The 26,177-nt window shown below is 40.3% G+C and overlaps 1 protein-coding gene across 1 annotated transcript; it reads left to right on the top strand.

Moving 5' to 3' along the window:
• The first annotated feature begins 412 nt into the window (after positions 1-412).
• Positions 413-10,868, top strand: LOC149464464 (keratin, type I cuticular Ha6-like). The gene is made up of 7 exons (XM_089674701.1): positions 413-811; positions 2,568-2,650; positions 3,906-4,062; positions 4,203-4,364; positions 6,688-6,813; positions 7,284-7,491; positions 10,502-10,868. The coding sequence occupies exons 1-7, from the start codon at positions 413-415 to the stop codon at positions 10,570-10,572; spliced, it is 1,206 nt and encodes a 401-aa protein (XP_089530827.1). The 3' UTR covers positions 10,573-10,868.
• The last annotated feature ends 15,309 nt before the right edge of the window (positions 10,869-26,177 follow it).

Genomic DNA, 26,177 nt, shown 5'->3' with positions numbered 1-26,177 from the left:
AAACTAGTTGAATTTCACATCTTAAAAGATAAAAAAATAAATAAACTGAAAAGGAATTGGATGCTAATAAAATTCCTATAAAGATTAGTCAACTATCTCAGACGCTTGTTGAACATGTTATAAAATTGATTCGACAAGCATAAACGTTTTATTCTTAGGCTTGTCTGGATTCAGTGACTTGTCTGGATTCACTCCAACAATCACCATGAACCAAGGAGAGAAATACAGCTATTCTTCAGCTAGGTCCCACAAGAATATATCTCGGGTGGGTTATCTTGTGCTTCAGATGTCAAGGCACTCACAGCATGGAGGTTTCACCAGATACAATTATGGCGGATGCTCTAAAACTACTGGGCAATCACAATATTTATATTATGGAGGGCTCCATGAGTCTCGTCATAGAAGATCTTATATGTACCGTAAAGTGGACCCCAAAACATTCATTCATGGAAACTCCAAAGCTTGTCTGCATAGTGGTCACGAGCAAACATCATACAGATGTAAAGTTCCTCCAGTTACGAAACATTCATCTGCAAGCCAAGGATATAATGTACAGTGTCATAATATTTATTTAAGAAACTCTTGGGACTATGATAAGAGTAAAAATGACAGACCAGTTGACTTCAATCAAAAAAAGATCATGAGACAACTAAATGAAAGGCTGTCTTCCTATTTGGAAAAAGTTAATTTTCTGGAGCAGTATAATGAAAGTTTAGAGAAGAAGATTGCAAAATGGTATGAAAACAATGCTCCCAGCAAGCCTGCAGATCGCAGTCAGTACTCCAAAGAAATTCAGGAGCTCCAGAGTAAGGTATGATATAAATACATAATACTTTTAAATCCTATTTTGAACAATTATGCTAAAAATTTAAAAATTTTATTCTTTTTTAGCAATTTCAATAGTGCATATAAGCAGTGAAAATACAAGTACTGTAGATACAGTGATATGTATTGGAAACAAGTTTCAGATAAGCATGCCATGAGTGGTACTTATCATGAGGAATCCTAAAAGAAGTGAGATAAGCCTCAAGGACTAACAACCCAAATCCCAAATAAGGGCCCAAAATGCGTAATATTTTGTACATGAAACAGTATTTGATCATATCAATAGTTTTGCAATTTCTTTATTTAAAACAACAAGGGTTACATTTTTACCTTGATGAGCCTCATTCGTATTAAACATCATGGGGAAAATGTGAGAATTTGCCATCTTTAAAACTGGGATGTTAACAGTGAACTGTAATTTCTGTTAAGTTACCAAGTCTAAGGCCACTTTTGATTAGATCAGCAAGGGATCTGTCTGCTGATCAGAGAAGAGCGGATGGATGACAGGTCCATGTCCATGTTTGTGTGGAATGGACATGGACCAAGCTCACTCTGCTCTATGGACCGGCGGACTCTGCTGTCTGTTTATACCTGATTGCCCTCCAAACTGAACCACCAAGATGGAAGGGGACAGACAGGAAAGGTTACTGAATTGCTAAATGGTTAGATACCTCGTTAAAATCTATAGTTTAAATAAAATGCTTTAGAACCATGTGATGCAGATGCTTTACATCAGAATCTCTCAACCAGGGTTCTATGGAACCCTTGGGGTCTCTCGGGGTTGCTAGTGGTTCCTTGAGCAATAAAGAGTTTCTAACACCTAGTAACTATTGATATCAATTATCTTTTTAGCTGTGTGTAAGTGGGGCACTTTTCCCACTAGTCAACAATGTGAGAGTGGTCTTCTCTCATTGTGAAGGTATTTAATAGAAAGATACGTACTAACTCACATCTTAGAATTTAAAAACAGGCTCATGGGTAAGAGGATGAGACGTCTGTAGCCAAATGTTGTGTGACTGATCCAGAGAGGAGATCTATTGAGAAAGTTGCCTGATGAAAGAGCGCGCCTGGACTCCTCCCGTCCCGCACATGCTCAGAAACGCTTCGCACTTTGATGACGTCAGACACCACACGTGCTGATCCCGGACATCTTGGAGACTCTGCCAGGCTTCACCATCTGTGCTGCATATGCACAGAACCATCTGCTGGCAGACACCTTGGGGATTCCACCAGGCTTACCATCCATGTTGCACATGCACAGCACCACCTGCTGGCGGACTCAATCGATCTCCTCTCTGGATCAGTCACACATATCTGGCTATAGACGTCTCACCCTCTTACCCATGAGCCTGTTTTTAAATTCTAAGATGTGAGTTACTACTTATCTTTTAAATACCTTCACATTACACACATAGAGGTGCTGTTTTTCTTTGTTTCCCTTCTGCAGAGTTGTGCTTCTCTCCTTGCCCTTAGTGTCTAAAGGACTACCCTTACCCCTGCCCTTTTGGAACTCATGAAACATACATGGACTGCCACACCATGTGTCTGTTATCGCTTTTGTATTGTTCCCTGAGATGAAAATGATTTCATGGGTGTCCCTGTATTAGAAAGGTTGAGAAAGGTTGCTTTACATTATTAATTATTTTAGTATAATTATTATTAATTACATTATTGTTATTATTATTATTTTTATTTTTATTAATTCAGTAACTGCATGAATCATATAAACTTATGTCTTACAGATCTCAACAGTCTTTAAAAACAATGTGAGTACAATCAGGAATATTGACAATGCTAGAATGGCTGTTGATGACTACTATTACAAGTAAGTTGGTGCTAAAAAGGGTATTTAATACAAAGTAATAAGAAAGAGAGTATTAAAATAAATTTGGAATCACGGTATACAGAACAGAAGTATACTTTGGGGCGCATTTACTGAAACTGGTGTTTCAAAACTGAGTGCAAAATCTGGTGTAGCTGTGCATGGTAGCCAATTAGTTTCTGCTCGTTCAATCAAGCTTTAACAACAAACCAGCATCCCCCCTTAAATCAAATCAATTTACAGCAATCCAATGTTTATCATGTATGACTGATTTCAGGAGAAAATCAGTTATCTCTAATCACATAGAAAATTAATTCTTACTAGTTCACCTTTGTTTTAGGAGAACATTCAAACTCAGGGGTGGTATGGCTTTACTGCATCCAAATAAAAAAACTTAAGGAAAAATTGTCCAGCACAACTGCATAATTTACAAATTTTCCCACCACTTCCCTTGCTCTGAAGCAAGCAAAGCGTAATTCGTTAAATGAGCGTTATGCAGAGAACACTTCAAGGATCATGCAGGTTCTACACCATGGCCTGCAGAGGTGTAGTGTAGAGTTAAAATAAGGTGTCCTGCAAATTGTGCTATGAACTTATATATTAACCTCTTCACACCGGCCGAACGCAAATGTGCGGCCTCCTGGCGTCTGGGTCTAAAGGCCGAGCGGCCACACATTTGCGTTCTATTTTAAAAGGACATATGTGCCGAGAGTGTGCGCCCTTCGCGCTCCCAGCACACATGTCCGGTACTCACGGAAAGGTCCCGATCTCCTCTTTCGATCGGGACCTTTCCCGATCATGTGACCTCTGTGATAGCGCGTTGATTTACTAAACCTGGAGAATGCAAAATCTGGAGCAGCTCTGCATCGTAGACAGTCAGCTTCTAATTTCAGCTTGTTCGATTAGGCTTTGGCAATAAAACCAGGAAGATGATCGGTATCTATGCAGAAGAGAGTCTAATTTTGTACTCTCCAGTCTTAGTAAATCAACCTTATATTGTCTTCTCTAAGAATGGATCAACAGCACGGAAAATCTAGACACATTTACACATCAGTAACAAAGATACTAACATAGTTTAGCTTCTTTTAAACCCTTGGGCATGGTACTTAATTTGTTTTTTTTTAACAAGAGATTTAAGTATCCATTGGTTAATCAATCAACTGAATTCAACTAAAAGCATAAGTGTAGGTTTCATGTCAATTTAAACCATCTTTTTTTGGACTGTTGCCTTATGACGACCCTTTATGTTTTGTTAAAGGTATGAGATGGAGCTAATTTTGAGAAGCAGTATTGATGCTGATGTGGTTGGGCTGTATGATATTTTGGAAGGGCTTAATGACCAGACAGTTAAAATGGAATCTGAAGCTGACAGACTTCAGCAAGAGATGTTGAAGATGAAAAGGGACAATGAGCAGGTGATATATGCATGACACTTGTGGGCTTCTGGACATGGCCCTAAAAAAGCTGATTGGAAGTACAACTTACATGCACATTTTGGGTTAATTACTTAAAACCTTCCCTAATCATCTCTTCTCTCTCTCTCTTCCATGAGTAGAAGATAAACTATTTAACTGCTCAGGTCGGGACCAGAGTCAGTGTGGAGGTAGAAGCTTTTCCAGCTGCTGATCTGAACAAAACATTGTCTGGTATTCGAGAAAAATATGAGAAACTTATGGAAAGGAACCTGACAGAACTTGAAAAACTTTTTCTACAAAGGGTAACTCACTATTCTTTGTCTTAAAATGCAATAATTAAAAAAAGTTATTTCATAAGGTATATTTTTGACCAAGAAACCCTCTGGTTGAGTACAAATTATATAGGTCTACTTTGCATTAAGGTTTACTTAATTGAATTCTTCATTGTGTCTGCAATCATTTTGGTGTAAAGGATACCATTGACCTCTAAGTAACTGCTTTTAATATCCACCAAATGTTATGAAGAATTTACCCGAAGCTCCACTAAAATAAGATAAGCACAAACCTTTCGGACTTTTACCATTTCACCAACAGACTAAAGGAAGCCATGAATGTAAAAATATAATAATAATTCTGTTTAATAGGGAATTAAATTTAAATGTTTGCAGATAGATATGGTCCAAGTGTTGAAATGTTAATTGTCTACTTCTGCTCATCACCACCTTTAAGGAACGTCTTTCAATAACATTATTCTTACATGGAGAATTCCTGCCTAAATTCTATTGTTTATCTGTCTGTTTATCTACTTATGTATCTGTTTTATCATGCTGTATTACCAAGGCCTAACCACATGAAGTTTTAATGTGGTATATGACAAATCACACACCAAGGATCCACTCATAGGAGCTCTCACAGTCGTGGGTGTCCTCTCCAAATACTGTTTTGTATGTGACATAATCCCCATTCAGTTTAAAAATCTCTGTTCTGCATTAGATATTCAATGCTGCTAATCATGACAATATTAATAGACAGAAGATATTTGTATGACTGGGACTTCTGTTGTCGAACCTGTTCAAAGAATGGGAACACCACTGCTAATGGTATAGGAAACCCAACCTGGTGACTCAGCCTTTCCAAATCTAACTCCAAGCCAATGATCTGGAGTCAGGCTCAGACACCAACAGCTATAGCAGCAAAGAGGCTCCCAATGACCAGCAGGATACATGCACTTGCAGGTCAACTTGGTGGACGACACTGGCTCCCCCAAGGTGCCAAGTTTTACCTGGTGTCAACCAAAGATCCTGACAGTGGAGATGGGTTTTGCTGCGTGTTAGTAACAGGTTGCAGTCTTCAGGATCCCCCCACCAGGAGGTAAGAAAGCCTAGGTCCAGTAGCAGATATAGCAGGTAAGGATTAGCAGAAGCATAGTCAAGGAACAAGCCAAAGGTCGGCAACGAATGGTTGCAGGTTGGGATCAAGCAGGAGTTAAGGAACAAGGCAAGGGCTGGTAACAAGTGGTAGCAAAAGATACAGATGGCAGCAGGACTGAAAAGAGTGAGATATTGGCTGGAAGGGAATACAATAATCTGGCAAACAGGAAGTGCAATGGCATGGCTTAAATAGGATGTTCATGGGAGGAGGAAAGGGTGCAAGGTTCAATACAAACAAGGTACAAGGCAAATCATTCAAGGAATTGTCCAGGAAGCTGTCCAGCTGTTCTGGGTGATTCAGCAAGAAGAGACATCACCAGACAAAACAGAGTTAGCAGGTTCAGATCTGGGCCCTGACACCAATGTTTCTATGCACAGTGTACCTACAAATATGCAGCATTATGGATCTATGTTACCTGTGGGAGTTGTATATCCACACATAAAGACCAGGTGTGCCAGGCAGATGTTTCTTAGAACCAGCAAACACAAATGCTCCTGCGCTTGGGGATGGACTCGATGCAGGCTACAACCACATTAAGAATGTCCTGGAACATGCACACCTTGCTGCCCTCAAATGGACCGGGGGAATCCAAATATACTGAATGGGGAAAGAACAAAGAGAGGGCGCACAGGCCTAGTGCATTACCATAAAAAATGTTTAATAAAAAATAAAGTAGGTGTTGTACTCACAAACGACAATATAGTCAAGGCACATCATAAAAGAACAGCTGGGTCAACACCGCCACAGTGGCTCTGAGGAAGAGGCAAGTCCTCGAAACGCATCAGCCTTTTGGATGTCTAAACTCCCTATTGCGGACTGTTACTCAGTGCGGTGTTGATCCAGCTGTTCTTTTATGATGTGCCTTGACTATATTGTCGTTTGTGAGTACAACACCTACTTTATTTTTTATTAAACATTTTTTATGGTAATGCACTAGGCCTGTGCGCCCTCTCTTTGTTCTTTCTCCAGATGTTTCTTAGAGGAGCAAGGTGGACACGCATGGCCTGTAGGTTTCTAAAGGTAAATATTGGAAAATATATTACAGAAAAATTATTACAGAAAATTACCGTACAGATGATGGAATGTTTAAGAAAGAATGTCAATTTTGACTTCTGTTTATTTTTTAATTATCCTTTGTGTTATACAGTTAAAACGTTTTGCCTATAACTCAAATGTGGCTTTTGACTCTTGCAGAGTAAGAAACTGAACCAAGAAGTGACCTCTGGCTCTGAACAGTTGCAATCAGCACATACTGAACTTATTGATGTAAAACACTCTCTGCAAACTTTGGAGATAGAACTGCAAAGTGAACAAGACATGGTAGGGTCAATTTTCTGTGTATATGCCAGTACTGTGAAACAATGCTGTGTATGAATCTGAATAGGTAAAATAGGATGTTCATGATTTATGGGGCTATGTTGGTACGAAATAAAAAAAAATATCAGAAAAGTCCTGGGAATGCTTGGTATTGTTATTCCAAGCATCCAACACCCTAAACTGTACATCACCTGTCCACACCAGGCACTCTGTTATTATCACAATGTTATTACCGTATGTATGTGACCCTATGTACCCATGTGATTACCTCATTTATTGTTTTACAATTTTATAGCTGTACCATTTGAGTGTATATTCTGCCCATCTTCTCTTGTTTCCTTTTAAAATACTCAAAAAACTTGAATAAAATTTCTGTTCAAACCATGTTAGTTGTGACAAGATTGTGAAATGTGACTAATATACTGTAGTCCCCTAGAATATTAATTATTGATCTCATGGTAACTGTATTCTAGATATCAACTCTGGAGGACACTTTAGTGGAGAAACAGGTGTATTATGTTTCAGAGCTTGCTATGCAACAGAGATTAATTAATAGTGTTGAATGCCAATTGGATCAGATCCGAACTGAGCTTGAAAGCCAGAATGAGGAGTATCGACTTCTCATGGACAAGAAGACTCATCTGGAACAGGAGATTACAAGATACCAATATCTACTGGATGGACTTGGCATAGAGTAAGTAGTTTACAGTAAACATACCTTCAGGTAATACCATATGTCAAAATGGTCAGTATGTTAAAGATAAAAGTAACAGAATCTAGAGGTAATGTAGATGTTTCCTGTAAAATAGATCTAGGCCCAGCCAAGTTTTATGTCCTAAGCAGGGGCGGACTGACCATTCGAGCACTCGGGCACTGCCCGAGGGCCCGGGGTCAGTAGGAGGTCCCATGAAATGCCCCTGGTACCTTTTATAGGCTTTTTTTGGGTGTGCTTTGAGTGAGGGCAAGGCAACAGGGGCCCCATGATCCCCCATTGCCCGGGGGCCCTATGTGTTGTCAGTCCGCCCCTGGTCCTAAGCATGGCTATTGGTCAGTAAGACCACTTATAACAGTAACAAATGACTATAAGTATGTTTTGAAGGCAAGAGGAGGTGGGACCAACCTTGATTTTGTCTTATCTGTGGTAAGCAAATGTAATTACTCTGGAATGTCCAACCTAGTTATTTGTCTAGAAATAAAGCAGGAATAAATGGATCAGGAGACCACGTGGTACATGGTCAAATAGGGTTCACTTTTTAGAGTGTGTGTACTGCCCTGGCATTTTTATTTGTAAGAATGTGATTTTTTTCAAAATGTTTGGTATTTTCCCTTTATATAAAATAAAAAAGTGTTTTTGAGTATCACCAAAAGAAAGCTCTATCTGTCTAAAAAAATATATATTAAATATATCTGGGTACAGTATTGTATGGACGAGTAACTCTCAGTAAATCTAACAGAGAAAAAATGGCATGGTGATGAAAGGGTATATACAGGTTGAAGGGTATATACAGGTTGGTACTCAAGTGGTGATAGCACTCATAACAGACTTTTAAATGATTTGAATGTGTATATTGAATTTCCATTTTACATGTTTAAAGGAAACTGTGCTTTGCCCTGCCTTTACTGCTATAACTTCCCCCTTCCCCTAGCTGCTCCCAAGAAAAAAGTGTGTAGGTTCCAGGTCACTCTACATTGGAACTTACACAGGACTAAGGACCCTGTCCATTCATGACAATTTTTGGCCCTGCACTTTGCCACTGTTGTAAAAGGAGTTGGAGTCATATGTGCCCCCATACCTGGCATTTCACACGGCACCAATAAATGAGTTAGCAGAGGTGTCTGGGAAAATGTCAGCAACATAGCTAAGGTTAGAGATGTGCATGATGGAAAAAATGTTTTGTTCCAGTTTTATTTGTTAAGTAAATCATTTCGTCATATTTGTCATGAATGATTCATTTTCAGAAAGTTTCGGTTATTTTGGTAGAGTTGTTCGTAGAGTTGTTTGGTAGAGTTGTGGTATTCGTTGTTCCAAATCGATTTGTATTTTCTTTTGTTATTTCAGAAGATTGGCTATATTCGTTTTAATGTAAATTCGTTATTTCATAAGTATACTTACGTATTCTGAGTCATCCCTGCTAGTCCAACCCACAAAGAAACATGGAATGAGCTGACTGGATAATATCAAATGGAATCATGTGCATCCGAAAGTAACGAATGAAACAAGATTCATTTTGGATTCATTCGTTATGTTATGATTCAAAGACTCTGATAGATCCACCTCCACCCAACCCAAACACAATAATTAGAAATCATCCTATTTCTTATTTATTTATACCTTACTGTATTTATGGCAATATGTTTCCATTTCATATGTAGTGCATTTTTAATAATACTGAAAAATGTTCATGCAAAAAGAATCGTTATTAGAACATTTACACTACGTTCACTGGAATAAAAATTAATGGATCCGAATCAATATGGATCATTTGTCGTTTTATTATTTTGGATGCTTCACACATTAACAAAATGCCCAAACTGTCACATCATGTCATCCAAATTAAACAATTCATTTGTTGTTTCATCATAATTTATTTTGGATTCAGTGAAATCTGTTACTCTTGTGATTCAGAGATTTTGGATACATCTGAATCTCCAAATAACTAAACTTTTGTCTGAATTTCGCTTCATAACTAAACGAATCGCACATGTCTAGCTCAGGTATCAACCACCCATGTTAATTTTTCCTCAATGGGCAAAGTACAGGTTCACTTTAATTCATACGCCAGTCAGGGGTGGACTGACAACTCATGGGCTCCCCGGGCAATAGGGGATCATGGGGCCCCTGTGTCCTCGCCCACACTCAAACCACACCCAAAAAAGCCTATGAAAGGTACCAGGGGCATCTCATGGGTCCCCCTACTGACCCAGGCCCTCGGGTAGTGCCCGAGTGCCCAAATGGTCAGTCCGCCCCTGAGGCCAGTTCATCCTTGGTATGCAACATTGTGTGTGTTTGACATATGGTACTCAACAATGACTTAGTGCAGCTGATTTACTAACAGAGTGGCACATCAATTAGCAATGTGAATTTTTACTTTGCAAAGCTTACCCAAACATGTGCAAGGAAAATTTTAAAAAAAAATGATTTTGATTGCACATGATTGGATAATTGAAGCTAAAATAGCTTCACCTCATTTATTAAGGTAAGTGGATGTAATGAAAACTTGCTCTACTCCTTCAGCTAAATCAACCCTAGTGAGTCAATTATTGAATATCAGTGTTCAGAAGACTTTATCTTCTCTTATCAAGTTAAAGGGATTGTGACTACAGTATAGTTTATTTAGTGGTATGTAATAATGATAATCATTTGTACATTTTGAATTTGCAGTCTAACTGGACGTCCTCCCTCAACAAAACACATTGGTATGTAAGAGTGGCTTCTCAAAAACTGCCTGTCAGTAGTATGTTTCTCTGCTTTAATCTATTCTTCTTTAAACTACTTTGTTAAACATCTGCCTTGGAACAGCAAACCTAAAAATGATGTTCAAATATGTTCCTTCTTTTTTGTAGAACAGTGTTCCAACGATGAACAGAAAGACAAAGACAATCCAAAAGAGCAAGACAATGGATCCTATCAGGGCATTCATCGTCCATTCAACCACATCAACTCATTTTCAGATACAAACTAAAATGAACTGGCATGACAATTTTCCTCTTCATCACCCTGTTTTATCTTTATTTTTTATTTTTTGCAAAGATGGCGTCTAGTATGTGATAATATTTGCAGTGGGATTTCTTGATCTATTTAGTGGTTAAGGAACCATGTTCCTACTTGCTCAGCTCAGGGCAGGTCTGGTGAAGTATCCAAAAACGTTTTTGGTCCAGGTCAGAATGTCTCTTTTAGAAAAGAAAAAGTCAAGGCTTTGACTGTTGCAAATCAATAGCTTGCTTTTATTTTTCAACCAGCACTTGAAAAATGGCAGCTGTAATATAATATGGTTGGCTGCTACACTTTTACCTCTCTGTATTTTAGCGGGACAGTCTTGATGTCTGACTCCTGGATGGGTTTCATAGCAATGGTTTCGAAAAAATAAAAAAGCATTTGGGCAAAGTTTGGGTGGATCAGAGCAATTTTTTTATGAGGGTTAGCCAGAGTGGAAGAAACATGAGAAATGGAATTCTTGAGCAATAAGCACATAGATCAGGGCTGTTTAAAGCCACAAGGGCTCCATGGCTCAATCATAAAATCGGTGAACCAATCGTACATTCGAGTGAAGTTTGCATCACATTAATTAAATGTGGCAAGTTTCTCAAAAGAAAAGCAAATCAATTGTATTAAAACTGTAAGCAGAATATATATTCAGTGTGTTGATTTAATTTTAAGTAAGACAAATATATTTCTATTAATGTAGAAGTCAACTCATAACTAGCTGGGTCTAAATATAGGCCCTAAAGAGACTCTGTCATCCAAATTAAACAAATACATTTGTTGTTTCATCATAATTTATTTTGGATTCAGTGAAATCTGTTTGCCTATTCAGAGCTAAGTGATGGGTTCACTTGAAAGAAGAAGTATCCACCCAGTGATACTCACCTTCTATCAGGGTTCTAACCCTGTTACAGCTCGATGTTGATTATGGTTGGGTTAATATATGTGTACTCCTCCCCTTTATTTGACAGTGTTTGATGTTACATGTTCTTCCCTATCCAGTAGCACCAGTTATTTAATGAGGGCTTCAAGCAACAAAGGTGGGGGATCACAATTAAGATAAATATCAGCAAATGGGGGTTCCTTCTTCATAGAACCTGAAAAAAAAAACAGAATGGTGAAAGAGACAGATTCTTTTTACAGGCAGTTGTGGCTTTTATATGATGTGTTACGGTCAGGGGTCAGACTCGGTGAACAGTAGCTATAGCAGTAGAGAGGTTCCCACCGAGCAGCCGGATGAGTGCATGAGCAGCTCACTCCGGTGGATGACGTAGGCTCATGCTGGCGTGGGGTCTAAGCACTAACAGGTTTTTTTCCAGAGCTCCAGATGGTGGAGATGGGCTTTGCCAAGTCACAGACCTGAGGAGGTGAACAAGCCAGGGTCTGGTTGCAGATATAGCAGATAGGGATCAAGCAGAAGCGTAGTCAGTAGCAAGCCAAAGGTTGATAACAAAAGGTTGTAGATTGGGATCAAGTGGAGATGTAGTCAAGGAACAAGCCAAGGTTAGTAACAAATGATTGCAGGTTGGGATAGAGTGGAAGGGTAGTCGAAGGACAAGCCAAGGTCAGTCATGGGTATTAGTGAAGATAAGGATGACATCAGGAAAGAAAAGAGCAAGATATTGGCTGGAAAAGATCATGATAATCTGGCAAACTGGAAGTCCAAAGGCATAACTTAAATAGGAAGTTCATGAGTGGAGCAAAGCGTTCAAGGTTCACCAGAAACAAGGTACAAGGCAAGATTGTCCAAAGGATCAGACAGGGTGCTATCCAGCATCCCAGGTGGCTTGGCAAGAATACCTATTTTGGGACACAGCAGAGGTTTTGGGTTCAGATCCTCATCCTGACAGATGGATATATTTTTCTTATGTCAGTCATGCACAGTTTTTCTGTCTCCAAAGTAGTTAGCCAAAGGCACTTGTAAAAAAATTGATGGTGCTTGATGTTTGAATGCTTGGGCAATCAATGCTGTTACATAAAAAAGGAGACAGACACCCCAACACTGTGGAAGGCAAGTATAAGCTGTTGTGGGGCTTAATTATAGTGAACCTTTGCCTTGACTTACATGGGAAAAGTATAGGTTCATTCTAATTTTAGGCCCGTAACCCAGGCCAAACCACATTCTATGAGGAAATATTTTAACAAAGCCAGTATGATTACCTTGTTGTTATAATTGTGGTGAAATAGGGCTTTTTCTCATCCTTGTCATGCCACTGCCCTATTCAAAAAATGCAATACTTCCTCTTATAAGAGCAGGCATGAAAAGTAAATTAAGGACTTCCTAATTAGAACAATGACAACATTTCTGATTATGATTCCGCATAATCCTTTTGCTAATAAAAAAATTAGAATATCCAATTGATCCTACTCTCTCAGGTACTGGAGGTATGGCGTAGATTATGGGATCTCAGTTAATTTAGTAAATGGTCTAATGGTCCCCTTTGCTAGTTCATAATATGCTGGACAGATTGAGAATATCATCCTTGCAATATAAATGTTGGTATCCATTCTGCCAAACTATGAGAAATAGTTTGGGGAAAAAAAACTATTGATCCCTCCTGTTTACCTTTCTGCCTTACCTTAATATCAAACTATAGAAATTACTGAATGACCACTTAAAGCTGATTGACTATTTAAAGGGCTGCTGCATAGTATAGGACCTGGGAGGTAATGGGGATCCAGGTGGGTATGGCACATACATAGTTACATTTGTCCAAACTGGACCAATGTAACTATGTACTATTGCCATGTCTAAACTTCTGCTTTAAATATAACTCTGGTCAGGGTTATATCTAAGGACCAGAATAACTTTATTTATAAAGATAATAAGGGGACAATATCAGATGAATCATTGATGTGATTGGGATTGTGAAAAACAAATTGGGGATTAATTACCACATAACTCCACTAAGATGTCCAACCTGGAGCTCTTCTCTATCTCCCTTTCTATCCCTCTTTCTTAAAGAGATATTTGCAATTCATGTTCATGACTTCTGGTTTAGATATAAATGTGTGCTGTAGGTTTAATGATCATACTATTGCCCATTTCCTTCTGCTTATTGGCTCAAATCTCCAGGCACAATTCAGGCATAACAGTCAACTTTTTGTGAAACTCAAGGATAAATGGTCATATCGGTTTGAAAAGTGGCTGTGTTAGGGAGCTGCATGCCCACTTGGTTTCACATGTAGTTAATACAGAATTCTGTTTTTAGTTCTGTGTTGCCAGACTTTGGGCTTGTGTCGTTGGCATCGGTTTGCTGTTTTATGGCTAAAGCGTAAAAATAGGGCCATATTGATGTGTATGTATGGATAATAAATACTTGGTTCAACTATCTCAGTCTACATTTCACATGGAACCAAAGGTTTTATCTAAGTACCTTCATACATAGTTGAAGGAGTCGTTTTGTATCCAGAGACTGTAGATGGGTGAATGTAGCATGTCATTTACTTGAAAGCAGAACTCTAGTCAAAAAAACTGTAACCTCTCTGTTATGGAGGATAGGGCCAAGGAGCAGAACCAACATAGTAGTTTGTACTCCTTTTGTTGACATTTCAGGCACAACTGTCAACCTAGTTTGATTTCAGCTAGTGTATTGGGAGCAGTCAATTACAAATATAGAAATAGCTTAAAACAGTAATCCCCAAACTGCAGCCCTTTGCTTGTCTTTAATTGACACTATTCGTCCCACTGACATCAATGATGGGGCACAAGTCCCCCCACTAACATCATTGATGAAGCACTATTCTTTCCAGTGATCCCATTGATGGGGTACAATTTCTCCAGCTGTCATCATTGATGGGACTCTATCCCTTCCACTGACACAATGATGGGGCACAAGTCCCCCACTAATGGCATTGATAGAGTTGTGCTTGATGTTCAAGTCGAACACACAAACTGTAAGGGCGTTTGGTGGGCTATTCACCCACTATGCCCACAAGGCACTGCGCTTTGACATTGCATTGTGATTAGCCACCACAGGTCAGGTGCAATGCTTTAGCCAATCATGGCATCCAATGACATCACCGGGTGGCCCTGACCCTCCAATATTTAAGAGCTGTCAGGCTGGCACAGCTGCCATATGGCCGGGTTCCAGCATTGAGAGTGGAGCATTTTTTTTTCTTTTTTCAGGTTGGTGATGGTGGCGGGCATTATGATTGATGTTGGATCTACTTTGGGGGATATTTTTAAAAGTTTTGTTTTTAATAAAGGACTTGTCAAAGTCTGTCTTCTGTAATTTTTTACACTACAGGTTTTTTTTGGGAATGAGTAGCAGTACCATGTACCTCATACTCATTCACATGGGGGGAGAATCTGGGGGCTTGTTAAAGGGGGCTTCCAGATTTAGATAAGCCCCCTGCCTGTGGCCACAGTTGTGAGGAAGAGGCCCTGGTCCCCATCAACATGGGGAAAAGGTGCTTTGGGGGGCCCCCTGCTCAAAAGAACCCCCCCATGTTGAGGGCATGTGGCCTGGTATGGTTCAGAGTGGGGGGGGGGTACTCGCTCATCCCCCCTTTCCTGACCTGCCAGGCTGCATGCTCGGATAAGGGTCTGGTATGGATTTTGGTGGGGGCCCCCATGCCATTTAAAAAATGGGGGTCCCCACTGGCATGGGGGTTCCACTAAAAATCCATTCCAGACCTGAAGGGCTTGGTATGGATGGGGGACCCCACACTGTTTTTTGTTAATTTATTTAATTGCTGGCAATTCTTTTTACATTCATTTGTCAGCGGGGCACCCCACTGACAGTTAAAACATTAAAGAATGTTTTCACTACTAAAATACTGCATGACTTAATAATATAACTCATGAGTTATTTTAGTAGCTGTGTGGTATCTGACCGCATACTCGGATGTGGTATGATACCGCTTAGTGAATTGTCCCGATTCGAAGTTTGAAGTCAAACTTTCATTCGAATGTTCAACCGCGAACCGAACAGGGGGTGTTCAGCCCATCACTAGTCATTGGTGAGGCACTATTCTTTCCAATAATTCCATCAATGGGGTACAATTTCCCCAACTGACATCATTCATGAGACACTATCCTTTCCACTGACACCTAGGATGGGGTACTAGTTTTTCTACTAACATCAATGATACAGCACAATTTCTACTACTGACTGGCCAGTGAAGCACTATTTCTAATACCAATTCCAATGATGGGGTATTGTTCCTTCCACATTCAACAATGATGATGCATTTTATCTCCTTAAGCTGACCACTGGTGCTAGGTCATTTTGTAACTCCTACTCCACAAAACCAAGGGGATTGTTTACTCTCATGGATTCATCGTTTACTCCCACTGTCCACTGTGCTCCCCCCCTTTCTCAAGTTAGTAGGACACTGAACTGGCCCTTTGTTTAGAGAGTATGAGGACCCCCGGTTTAAAATACCTAAAATCAAACCTGTATTTTGGTCATTTAAAGGTAAGGTTGTAAGTTTTACTTAGTAGACATGTACATGTTCAGATTCCATCCCTTTCATTTGCTAAAGCCCCGGTAACATTAATGATCTAGCTTGGATCCAACACTGGGATAGAGATTACACATGGCTAAAGCTAAGGATCTTCCACCATCTTGGGCTTAGGTGACTGGCCACTCAGGCACTAATGGGGCTATAGTGAGAGCTTGTTGGCTGTATTTAAGAGATGTGCCTGTATAATGTGGCGATGGGTCACTTTACCAAATCAGTGAAATAACAATTTGGCTGGAGTTCTTCTTTAAGCATGACCAAATGACTAAGCTCATTCTTTGTAGGTGAGAACCTGTAATTCTCATGAACAGTTACTAGAAGGCAAACTGTTTTTTAAAACTTGGGGAAAGATTCTTTAACCTGTACTTTGTAACCACTGCAGCTAATTGCATGCAACCACTAGGATCATATCCCAGCAAATTTAGAGAAAAGAACAGTTCAAAGAGTGTTTTCTGATCTGTGTGATGATTTGAAGTCAGTCAGTAGTACTCCTTCTGCAAATGGTAATTGTACGCATAATATTTCTCAGTAGCACACTTTCTGAATGCAATTATCTTCTCCGCGCTCCGATGTCACAATGCATAAGCTACCAATAAAGAACTAATTTTCTCTCCACTGAATTGATTTGTTTTTTTTGTTTTTTTTTATCATGGCATCAAAGAGACCCTGTCAGTCTCTTTTCTGTAGTAGAGGATCTGTTATACTCACCTCTGCGGCATCCCTTGCCTCCTATCTTTTCTCTGTCCCGGTGCTACAGCTTCCATTAGACCCAACATTCAAAATTTCTTTTAATGTTGGTGTACCTAACAACAAATTGTAGTGAGTTTTCCTTTAATACACATTCTGAGAAATTGTTATGACATTAAGGCCTCATTCACATGGGGTGGACCCATCAGCAAATCCGCTTGCTCAGTGGGGGATCTGCCTACTGATCCACGCTGAGCAAGCGGATGATAAGTCCGTGTCTGCTCTGCTTATGCAGAGCGGATATGGACACAGCCCACCGTTCTCCATTGCCTGTCAGATTGAAACGGACCTCCTGACTGTCAAATCCGATCTGCCAGACAGATGAGGAACAGATCCCCATCCATCTGTTTCTAGCAGACAGGATCGTATCGGATGCAGGCAGGTGTAAATGGAGAAATGTCCGTTCACACCCGTCGCTTCATAGAGAGCAATGGAGTGTCTGATTGGGTTCGCTTGAAAAATGGACAGGCAGACCCGATCGTTCTGCTTGTGTGAAAGGGGCTTTACCCCCAAGGTCATGTTTCAGTTTTGACTGTAGCAAACGTTTGATTGTGGCCACAAGCAACCTATTAACTCTTACTGGCTATTAAAATGTTATCAATAGGATTAATTGATCCTTCCTCACATTATCCAAAACTGGAAAAAATGTTTTAGGCTTGACATACACTTTAAAATGAAGTATGCCTAAATCAAGGACAGGCAGGAGTTCAGACCTGTCAACCTAGCTAGTACAATACTAGGCCAATGTTGTGTATTGAATGTTGTGTATTGAAGTTGTCAGGGAAGAGCAGAAGTGCAAGGAATTAACTTTAAATTTACTCAATAACTCACCAGCAATTTTCAGCATCAACTATTCTGATATATATATATATATATATATATATATACACACACACACACACATTATATTGCCAAACGTATTGGGACACCCCTCCAAATCATCGGATTCAGGTGTTCCGGTCACCTCCATGACCACAAGTGTATACAATTATGCACCTAGGCATGCAGACTGCTTCTACAAACATTTGTAAAAGAATGAGTCGCTTTCAGGAGCTCAGCAACTCCAAGCATGGTCCCGTGATAGGTTGTCACCTGTGCAATAAGTCCATCCGTGATATTTCCTGGCTACTAAATATTCCACGGTCAACTGTTAGTGGGATTATAACAAAGTGGAAGTAACTGGGAACAACAGCAACTCAGCTACGAAATGGTAGGCCACGTAAAATTACAGAGCGGGGTCAGCGCATGCTGAAGCGCACAGTGCACAAAGACTTCCTAACTTTGTGTGGCCTTCAAATTAGCACAACAGCAGTGCGTAGAGAGCTTCATCGAATGGGTTTCCATGGCCGAGCAGCTGCATCCAAGCCTTACATCACCAAGTGCAATGCAAAGCGTTGGATGCAGTGGTGTAAAGCATGCCACCACTGGACTCTAGAGCAGTGGAGATGTGTTCTGTGGAGTGACCAATCACCCTTCTCTGTCTGGCAATCCGACAGACATGTCTGGGTTTGGCAGTTGCCAGGAGAACAGTATTTGCCTGACTGCATTGTGCCAAGTGTAAAGTTTGGTGGAGGGGGGATTATGGTGTGGTGTTGTTTTTCAGGGGTTGGGCTTGGCCCCCTAGTTCCAGTGAAGGAAATTTTTAAGGCGTCAGCATACGAAGACATTTTGGACAATTTCATGCTCCCAGCTTTGTGGGAACAGATTGGGGATGGATCCTTCCTGTTCCAACATGATTGCGCATCAGTGCACAAAGCAAGGCCCATAAAGACATGGATGAGTGAGAACTTGACTGGCCTGCAGAGAGTCCTGACCTCAACACAATAGAACACCTTTGGGATGAATTAAAGTGGAGACAGCGAGCCAGGCCTCCTCCCCCGACATCAGTGCCTGACCTCACTAATGCGCTTCTGGAAGAATGGTCAAACCTTCCCATATGCACACTCCTAAACCTTGTGGACGACCTTCCCAGAAGAGTTGCTGTTATATGAGAATCAATAACTCCTGCGCTATTAATCAATAAAACACACTAAGCAGCTAGCACTCAAGTGCCACAACCTAGGCACCAAAATACAGCAGAAGACAAAAACTAATAATAGTGCAGCGCTAACAAATATCTATGCATAAAACATAATAGTATAAACATGCATTAGGTGGAAATAACAATACCCATATGATACCTCTTACAAGACCTCATGCATAACAGGGGGCCTCTCCTGATGATATATGCAATCCCAAATGAGTGAGTCCCTAATTGGTAAGTGTCCTTATAGGTGAATCAACACACCACACTCAAAAAAACTCTTCATGTAGGTGCTTCAACCTTTGTGTGAATCCACAATAACAGGGGTGCCCCCTCACCTTCCTGCCCAGGCCCCTCAGGACCATTGAGCTAGATATGCCTCTTTATGATCCTCCAGAAGGGTGGAATCCTTTTTAGCTGGGGTATTTCAACTCTTTCCTCCTCTGGTAGATGAATATCCAGATGCTATCTCCTAATACTCGGATGAGTATCACTCCATAGACATTCCCAGTGAAGCAAAGAGATCCAACATAGTGTAAAACCATTTATTTCAATCCTTTCAATATAAAAAATGCTTACTCACATAGTATCAAATTCCAATCGGCGTTTTCACCACACTGTGGGTGTACTGCATGTGTGGACACTGTTTAAGGTGCACCAAGATGGCGCCCACGCCGGATATGATGTCACTGCGCGAACTCCTTCGGCCCCTCCTTCTGGCGTATTTACGCGTTACGTCACGATTGATACCACGTGACTTCCTCAGGATATTGAAGCTGTTATAGCTGCAAAGGGTGGGGCAACTCAATATTGAACCCTACGGGCTAAGGCTGGGATGCCATTAAAGTTCATATGCATGTAAAGGCAGGCGTCCCAATACTTTTGGCAATATAGTGTAAATACACTCACCTGCCTCTTTATTAGGTACCCCTGTTCAATTGCTTGGTAACAAAAATTGTTATTCAGCCACATGGCATCACATAGCAACAACTAAATGCATTTAGGCATCTAGACATGGTGGATGACTTGCTGACGTTCAAACCGAGCATCAGAATGAGGAAAAAAGGGGATCTAAGTGACTTTGAACGTGGCTTGGTTGTTGGTGCCAGATGGACTAGTCTGAGCATTTAAAAAACTGCTGATCTACTGGGATTTTCTTTCTAACCATCTTCAGTGTTTACAGAGAATGGTCCAAAAAAGAGAAAATATCCAGTGATCGGCAGTTGTGTGGAGGAAAATGACTTTTAATGTCAGAGGTCAGAGGAGAATGAGCAGACTGGTTCAAGATGATAGAAAGGCAACATTAACTCAATAACCACTGGTTATAACCAAGGTTTGCAGAATACCATCTCTGAACGCACAACACGTCGAACCTTAAAGCAGATGGGCTAGAGCAGCAGAAGACCACACTGGGTGCCACTCCTGACAGCTAAGAACAGGAAACAGAGGCTACAATTCGCACAGACTCACCAAAATTGGACAATAGAAGATTGGAAAAAGGTTTTCTGGTCTGATGAGTCTTGATTGTAGCTGCGACATTCAGATGGTAGGGTCAGAATTTGTTGTAAACAACATGAAAGCATGAATCCATCCTGCCTTGTATCAATGGTTCAGGCTGGTGGTGGTGGTGGTGGTATAATGGCATGGGGGATATTTTCTTGGCACACTTTGGGCCCATTAGCATTAATATTATTATACAGGATTTATATAGCGCCAACAGTTTGCTCAGCGCTGTAGTACCAATTGAGTATTGTTTAAACGCCACAGCCTACCTGAGTATTGTTGCCGACCATGTCCATCCATTTATGACTAGAGTGTATCCATTGTCTGATGTCACATAGCCCAAATCACTGTACTCCAATGATGTCCACAGTCACCAGATCTCAATCCAATAGAGCACCATTTGGATGTGGTGGAACTGGAGATTCACATCATGGATGTGCAGCAAACAAATCTGCAGCAACTGCAAGATACTATCATGTCAATATATACCAAAATATCTGAGGAATGTCTCCAACACCTCGTTGAATCTATGCCATGAACAATTAAGGCAGTTCTGATGGCAAAATTAGGTCTGACTCGGTACTAGCAAGGTGTACTCAATAAAGTCGCTGGGGAGTGTTATTGAACCTATACCATAAGATTTTCTCATTTTCTAACTAAACATTTCTCAATACGGCACGTTTCTTTTATTAAAATATATACGCTTTACCAATTAAACTTCAAGCACAGCACCAGAAAAAAACATGTCTGGAGCCTACCTTGCAGAGTATGGTGGAGGTCTACACATCTCATTAGGGTTGATTAATGAAAGGAGTGGAAAATGTTTGCTTATTAATTGTTCACTTAGCTTAAGTTGGCCATAGATAGATCAAATCTTTGCTGGTTCAGCAGGGACATTGTGTATTGTGTTCTGCCAGCAGGGAAGGCTCCTTGCTGGCAGAACACAATAGCTCTGCAGGAGGGACTCCCCATCAATTCTGACCATGTTGATGAGGGAATCAACTGATTTTTGTTATAAATTTTGCAAATAAATAATTTTTCTTAATAACTTTAGGCCAAAATGTATTCTGCTACATTTATGGGGTAAAATAACACAAAACAGTGTATATTATTTAGTTTGTGTGAAAGCTATAGATGCTACAAACTATAGGCTATATACAGTATTTAAAAGTTGATCAGTTGAGACCCTAAAATGCTGGACACTGGTATGACGTATGGTAGTGATCAGGACGTTACCATGAGGTATGGTGGTGATCAGAACGTTTGTATGGGGTATGGCAGTGATCAGGATGCTCGAATGGGCATTGGCGGTAAACAGGATGCTGATATGGGATATTGCAGTGATCAAGGTGCTAGTATGGTGTATGGCAGTGATTAGGGTGTTGGAACTGCATATGCCGGTGATTAAGGTGCTGGTATGGAGTACAGCAGTGATCAAGGTGTTGGTATGGGGCTTGGTGGTGTTTTTGTGTGCACTGGGACAGGTGACAGGGGATGGCTGCATTATTTATTGTCTCTACACTGGGGCAGTGATCACGGACACAGGGGCACTGATCAAGGACACTGTGGCCTGCTGGCACTGCAGTCTGTGAGTGTACCAGCAGCCTGACAGGCTGCTCTACACTTAGGGCTCATGTACATTGCAGCTGATAAACTCATTTTTAGGAGCTGTTCAACAATTTTTTCAGCAGCCCCTGAACTCACCCTAATGTTTTCTTATGTGTCCATGTACACATCTTCGTTTACAGGCATTTGAGTTTACAGTCTTTTTTTGAACGCAGAAAACTTGCGTTCAGCAGTTGATTTTATCAGTGTTTCAAATGCAAAGTGCTTGTAAACGCGGCTAATCGCTGCAAATAAGCTTTATAAGCTTTTGCATTTGCACATTTTTTTAACTCTTCCAGTTCCTTATGCTGTCCAGAGCCGTTTTTCATCATGCAAAGCATTTTCAAGGTACTTAAATGGACAAAACACTGAACACAGGATGTTCCTTCCAAGCTTGTCACACATTGTAATGATCAATTCACACCTCAGCCTTCTCCCACCCTTGGAAACAAAAGATATGTTAATGACCAGTCACACCTCTAATTCCTCATGAAGACCCCCTGCCCGGTGGCTTTAATGACTCACTCCACCAGACACCTTTCCCACCCTTGGAAACAAAATAAATGTTAATGAGCCACGCACACCTAAGCTAATCTCAACACATACTACTGTCTCTGCTTCTACTCTCTGTATTTCTCTGCATTATTTTGGACATGTAGGCCAATTAAGGTCTTTGATAGGTTATTTCCTTTTAGCTCTGCAAGCCTTCACATTCAGGGTGAGCCATTGAGTGCCATATATATATTTGATTGATACACTGTTTGTATTGGATACTTTAAAGTTGTTTGGTAAATGTATATTTTTTTAATATACTTTTAGACTGCCTGGGCGGTTGAAATCTCTTCAAAAATCTCCCCTGAAGAAGCCTGTGAGGGCGAAACATGTAGGGAGTAACTACAATTATATAATCAAGTTCGAATTTTGGTTCCGCATTCAGTACTGAATTTGTTTTTATGTTTCTGGTTTTCTTTCTTTGTTTTAAAAAATATGAAATAAAATTATATATATTTTTAATATGTTTGGTATTCATGTTCATGCACCCTGAAAGTCCCATCTTCTATATTGAATATCCTTAATTCTAAGGGATGTGGTTCAATAAGCATATCTGGTCACTCGCTCACCACTTTACTGTTACTTTCATTTTCTAGTGTTTACTATGAGATTGCTGTGATTTGACACAGTAATCACATGGTAAAGCACCATCAGATCACTTGGACACAGTGGTAATGTGATTTGCTGTGTCCGGGTGTAATGCCGATCTCTGGGCTCCCAGGCTTCCAGAATAAAAAAATAGGGAAACACTAACACTGAGTAGAGATCCTACTGAACTGGCCAAATTTCGATCCGTATATGGCAGGCTTAAGAAACATGCTGATAGACATGTAAATAAAGGAGGTGACAAAGTGCAAGGAAATCATAATGCCAGTATATAAGATACTCAGCTTCTAAAATGTAGTCCAGCCTAGGAAATATATCAGTTAAACAGGTAAAGGGCAGTGCAGAAAAACTGATGTAGCTTGACGCATTGCATGGCAAAACGCCTCCTCTTTAGAAGCCACATTTCAAACAGCAGCAAATTGCTGCTTGTGTTCTATTGAATGCTAAACTCACCTTGAATATTGCAGATTCAGTTCTGAAAGGCTATGACTGAACATCTATGATCTTTGAGTGCACTGACTTTGACACTACAAATGCACTACAAGGGGTCCAAGGACCCTTTAATGATGAGGACGTTTGTGATTTGATAGATCGACAGCAGTACCCTTCTCCAGCTTCATTAATAGAGCCATTTAGCTCCTTTTTTACACTTATAACTTTAGAGATGGTCTTCAGAAGCAAACAAAACTTCTGATTGGCTAATTCACAGCAAAGCCACTGAATGGTCAGAGCATTCTGGCCAATCAGTGGGTTAGCTGAGGTGGCTAATCACAGCTTTTTTTTTTTTTTCTGCTCACCCATCCCCTAGAATTAATAATGTTACGAAAGTGCTGGAAGCACTATTACGGTCACTGCACAAATGGTGGCTGGACAGGTGGTATTGATACACTCCATCAAAATGCTTCAGACCCCATAGAAGTCGCCATACAGTGATGTGGAAGTCTTCTGGGGCAGCCCACATGAAATCCATCACCATTCATTTCAAGGGTTTCCAGTTTTGGGTTTGGTTTTAATTTTTGCTGCTGGCTTTTGGTCTGTTCAGATGAACTGCAAGCCAATTGAACAAAAATGAGTTTGAGTAACACTACACTGCATCACCACGTGAGAATTTAAAAAGGTGTCATTCAACAACAATCATATATAAATATGGTATTAAAATGTATTAATTACAATCACATAAAATATATGTTGTGACAGTACTCCCATTATATACATAAATTTGTCACTCACATAACTCTGTAATGGTATACTCCCAAATAGGTACAAACATAGTAGAGTCTATAATATCCTGAAAACCAACATATCTTTTCCTGGGAGCACCACCCATAAAAATATAAAAACTGTGCCTACATAGAAAATTATTTACTAAGCTCTAGAGCAACTTTACTTGTAAAGTGCACAGTCTATTTGCCATTAGGAAAATCCACCCCTAAATGTGCTACCAGGAAAATGTGGACAAACAAATAATAAAACTAAGAAATTTGCACACAAATAAAAACATGATCCCAGGTAAAAAATAAAATAACGTCCATCGACAATGTCCATGGACAGAGCTGGGTTTGATCCAGCCCTATGCTTGTACTTGATCTAGGGTGATCTGAACTAGGGCAACCCAGTTTTGATGCGCAGTCGCTCTACAAAGATACATGGACACGGTAGACTCTGCTCTGTTCCAGCTTACCCACTGGCACCAATTTTTACCAGCTCCTGCTAATCAAAGGAAACATTGGTCTTCATATTGTACCTTCTTGTATCTGCTCCTGTTTGATCTACATTGTCTACTTGTAAGCAGGAGTGGACTGACAACTCATGGGGCCCCCGGGAAATAGGGGATCATGGGGCCCCTGTGTCCTCGCCCACACTCAAACCACACCCAAAAAAGCCTATGAAAGGTACCAGGGGCATCTCATGGGCCCCCCCCCCTGACCCCGGGCCCTTGTGCAGTGCCCGAGTTCCCAAATGGTCAGTCTGCCCCTGTTTGTAAGTGTGCTATTCATTTTATGGAAATAAATGTATGCAAGCTTGGATATTGAGCCCTTGTTTCTCTTTTATTCTGCAAGAAAACATGGAAGACTGTATGCCAAAAATATTAGCCAAAAAATTGTATTTTTATTATACGCATGTAGCATAAAAATCTCATAACAGAGATCGGATACCCATAAAACATAAAATACATGCAATATTCAGTTATAGCTCATATGGATAAGCGGCCATTATTAAGTTAGCTTGTTTCAAGGCCCTACCTCTTCCTCAGGACTAGGGCTTACATGGGACTTTCTGATCCACAAAAGTTTAATCCATTTACAAAATAAAAAATACTATCATATGCAAATACTATTGTATATATAGACTAGTTTATTTTATTTATTTCAGGTACGTATATAGCACCATCAATTTACACAGTGCTTTACATATATATTGTACATTCACATCAGTCCCTAACCCTCAAGAGGTGTCTAATGTCCCTAATGTACATTCATACACATACAAGGGACAATTTAGACCAGAGCCAATTAACCTACCAGCATGTCTTTGGAGTGTGGGAGGAAACCAGAGTACCTGGAAGAAACCCATGCACTCACAGGGAGAACATGCAAACTCCAGGGAGGTGGTGCCGTGGTTGGGATTTGAACCAGTGACCCTAGTGCTACCAGGTGGAAGTGCTAACCATTTAGCCACTGTGCTGCCCACTAGTTTAGGATAATCCTACAAATATAATGCTTACAAAATAGAATACTGCTTCATATCATCAAACATGTCAGTAAACAAGCAAATAAGTCAGTGCCTTGCAATTACCAACAGCTTATCAGGTTATTATGTGTACTCCTTTTAGTTGGTCATTGGGATACCTATCAGGTCTGTCAGCCAGACAGGCCAAAGGGCAAACCACACCTACTAAACCTGCACCCTACCTATGGAAAGCACAGCTAGCTGCCCTACTTGACAAATCCCAAATTTTTCGTACCCTCATATATGACAATACAGACAATTGTGGCCATTGGTTTGAGCACTCTTCTCACTCTTGGCTTAGCTCCAGCCTTGTTCACAAATATTTGATCACAACAGGGACATTCCACACCACAATTCCACACCTTCATCCAGTCACTTTGCCCCCAAGACTTACAGTTCAGTGGTCCTTTTCCAGGTTGAATGATGCTT

Source organism: Staurois parvus, unplaced genomic scaffold (genome assembly GCF_062004578.1).
Source record: "Staurois parvus isolate SC_StPar_1 unplaced genomic scaffold, SC_StPar_1.0 ptg000151l, whole genome shotgun sequence".
Lineage (NCBI taxonomy): Eukaryota > Metazoa > Chordata > Amphibia > Anura > Ranidae > Staurois > Staurois parvus.
This window is presented reverse-complemented; position numbering and strand designations above follow the sequence as displayed.

What these genes read in the sequence shown, in the direction of transcription:
- LOC149464464 (XM_089674701.1), top strand. Translation starts at nt 413, where the DNA reads ATGTACCGTAAAGTGGACCCCAAAACATTCATTCATGGAAACTCCAAA. An exon ending in AAAAACTTTTTCTACAAAGG is followed by an intron (nt 4,365 to 6,687) that starts GTAACTCACTAT and finishes TGACTCTTGCAG; the next exon opens with AGTAAGAAACTGAACCAAGA. An exon ending in ATACCAATATCTACTGGATG is followed by an intron (nt 7,492 to 10,501) that starts GACTTGGCATAG and finishes CTAAAATGAACT; the next exon opens with GGCATGACAATTTTCCTCTT.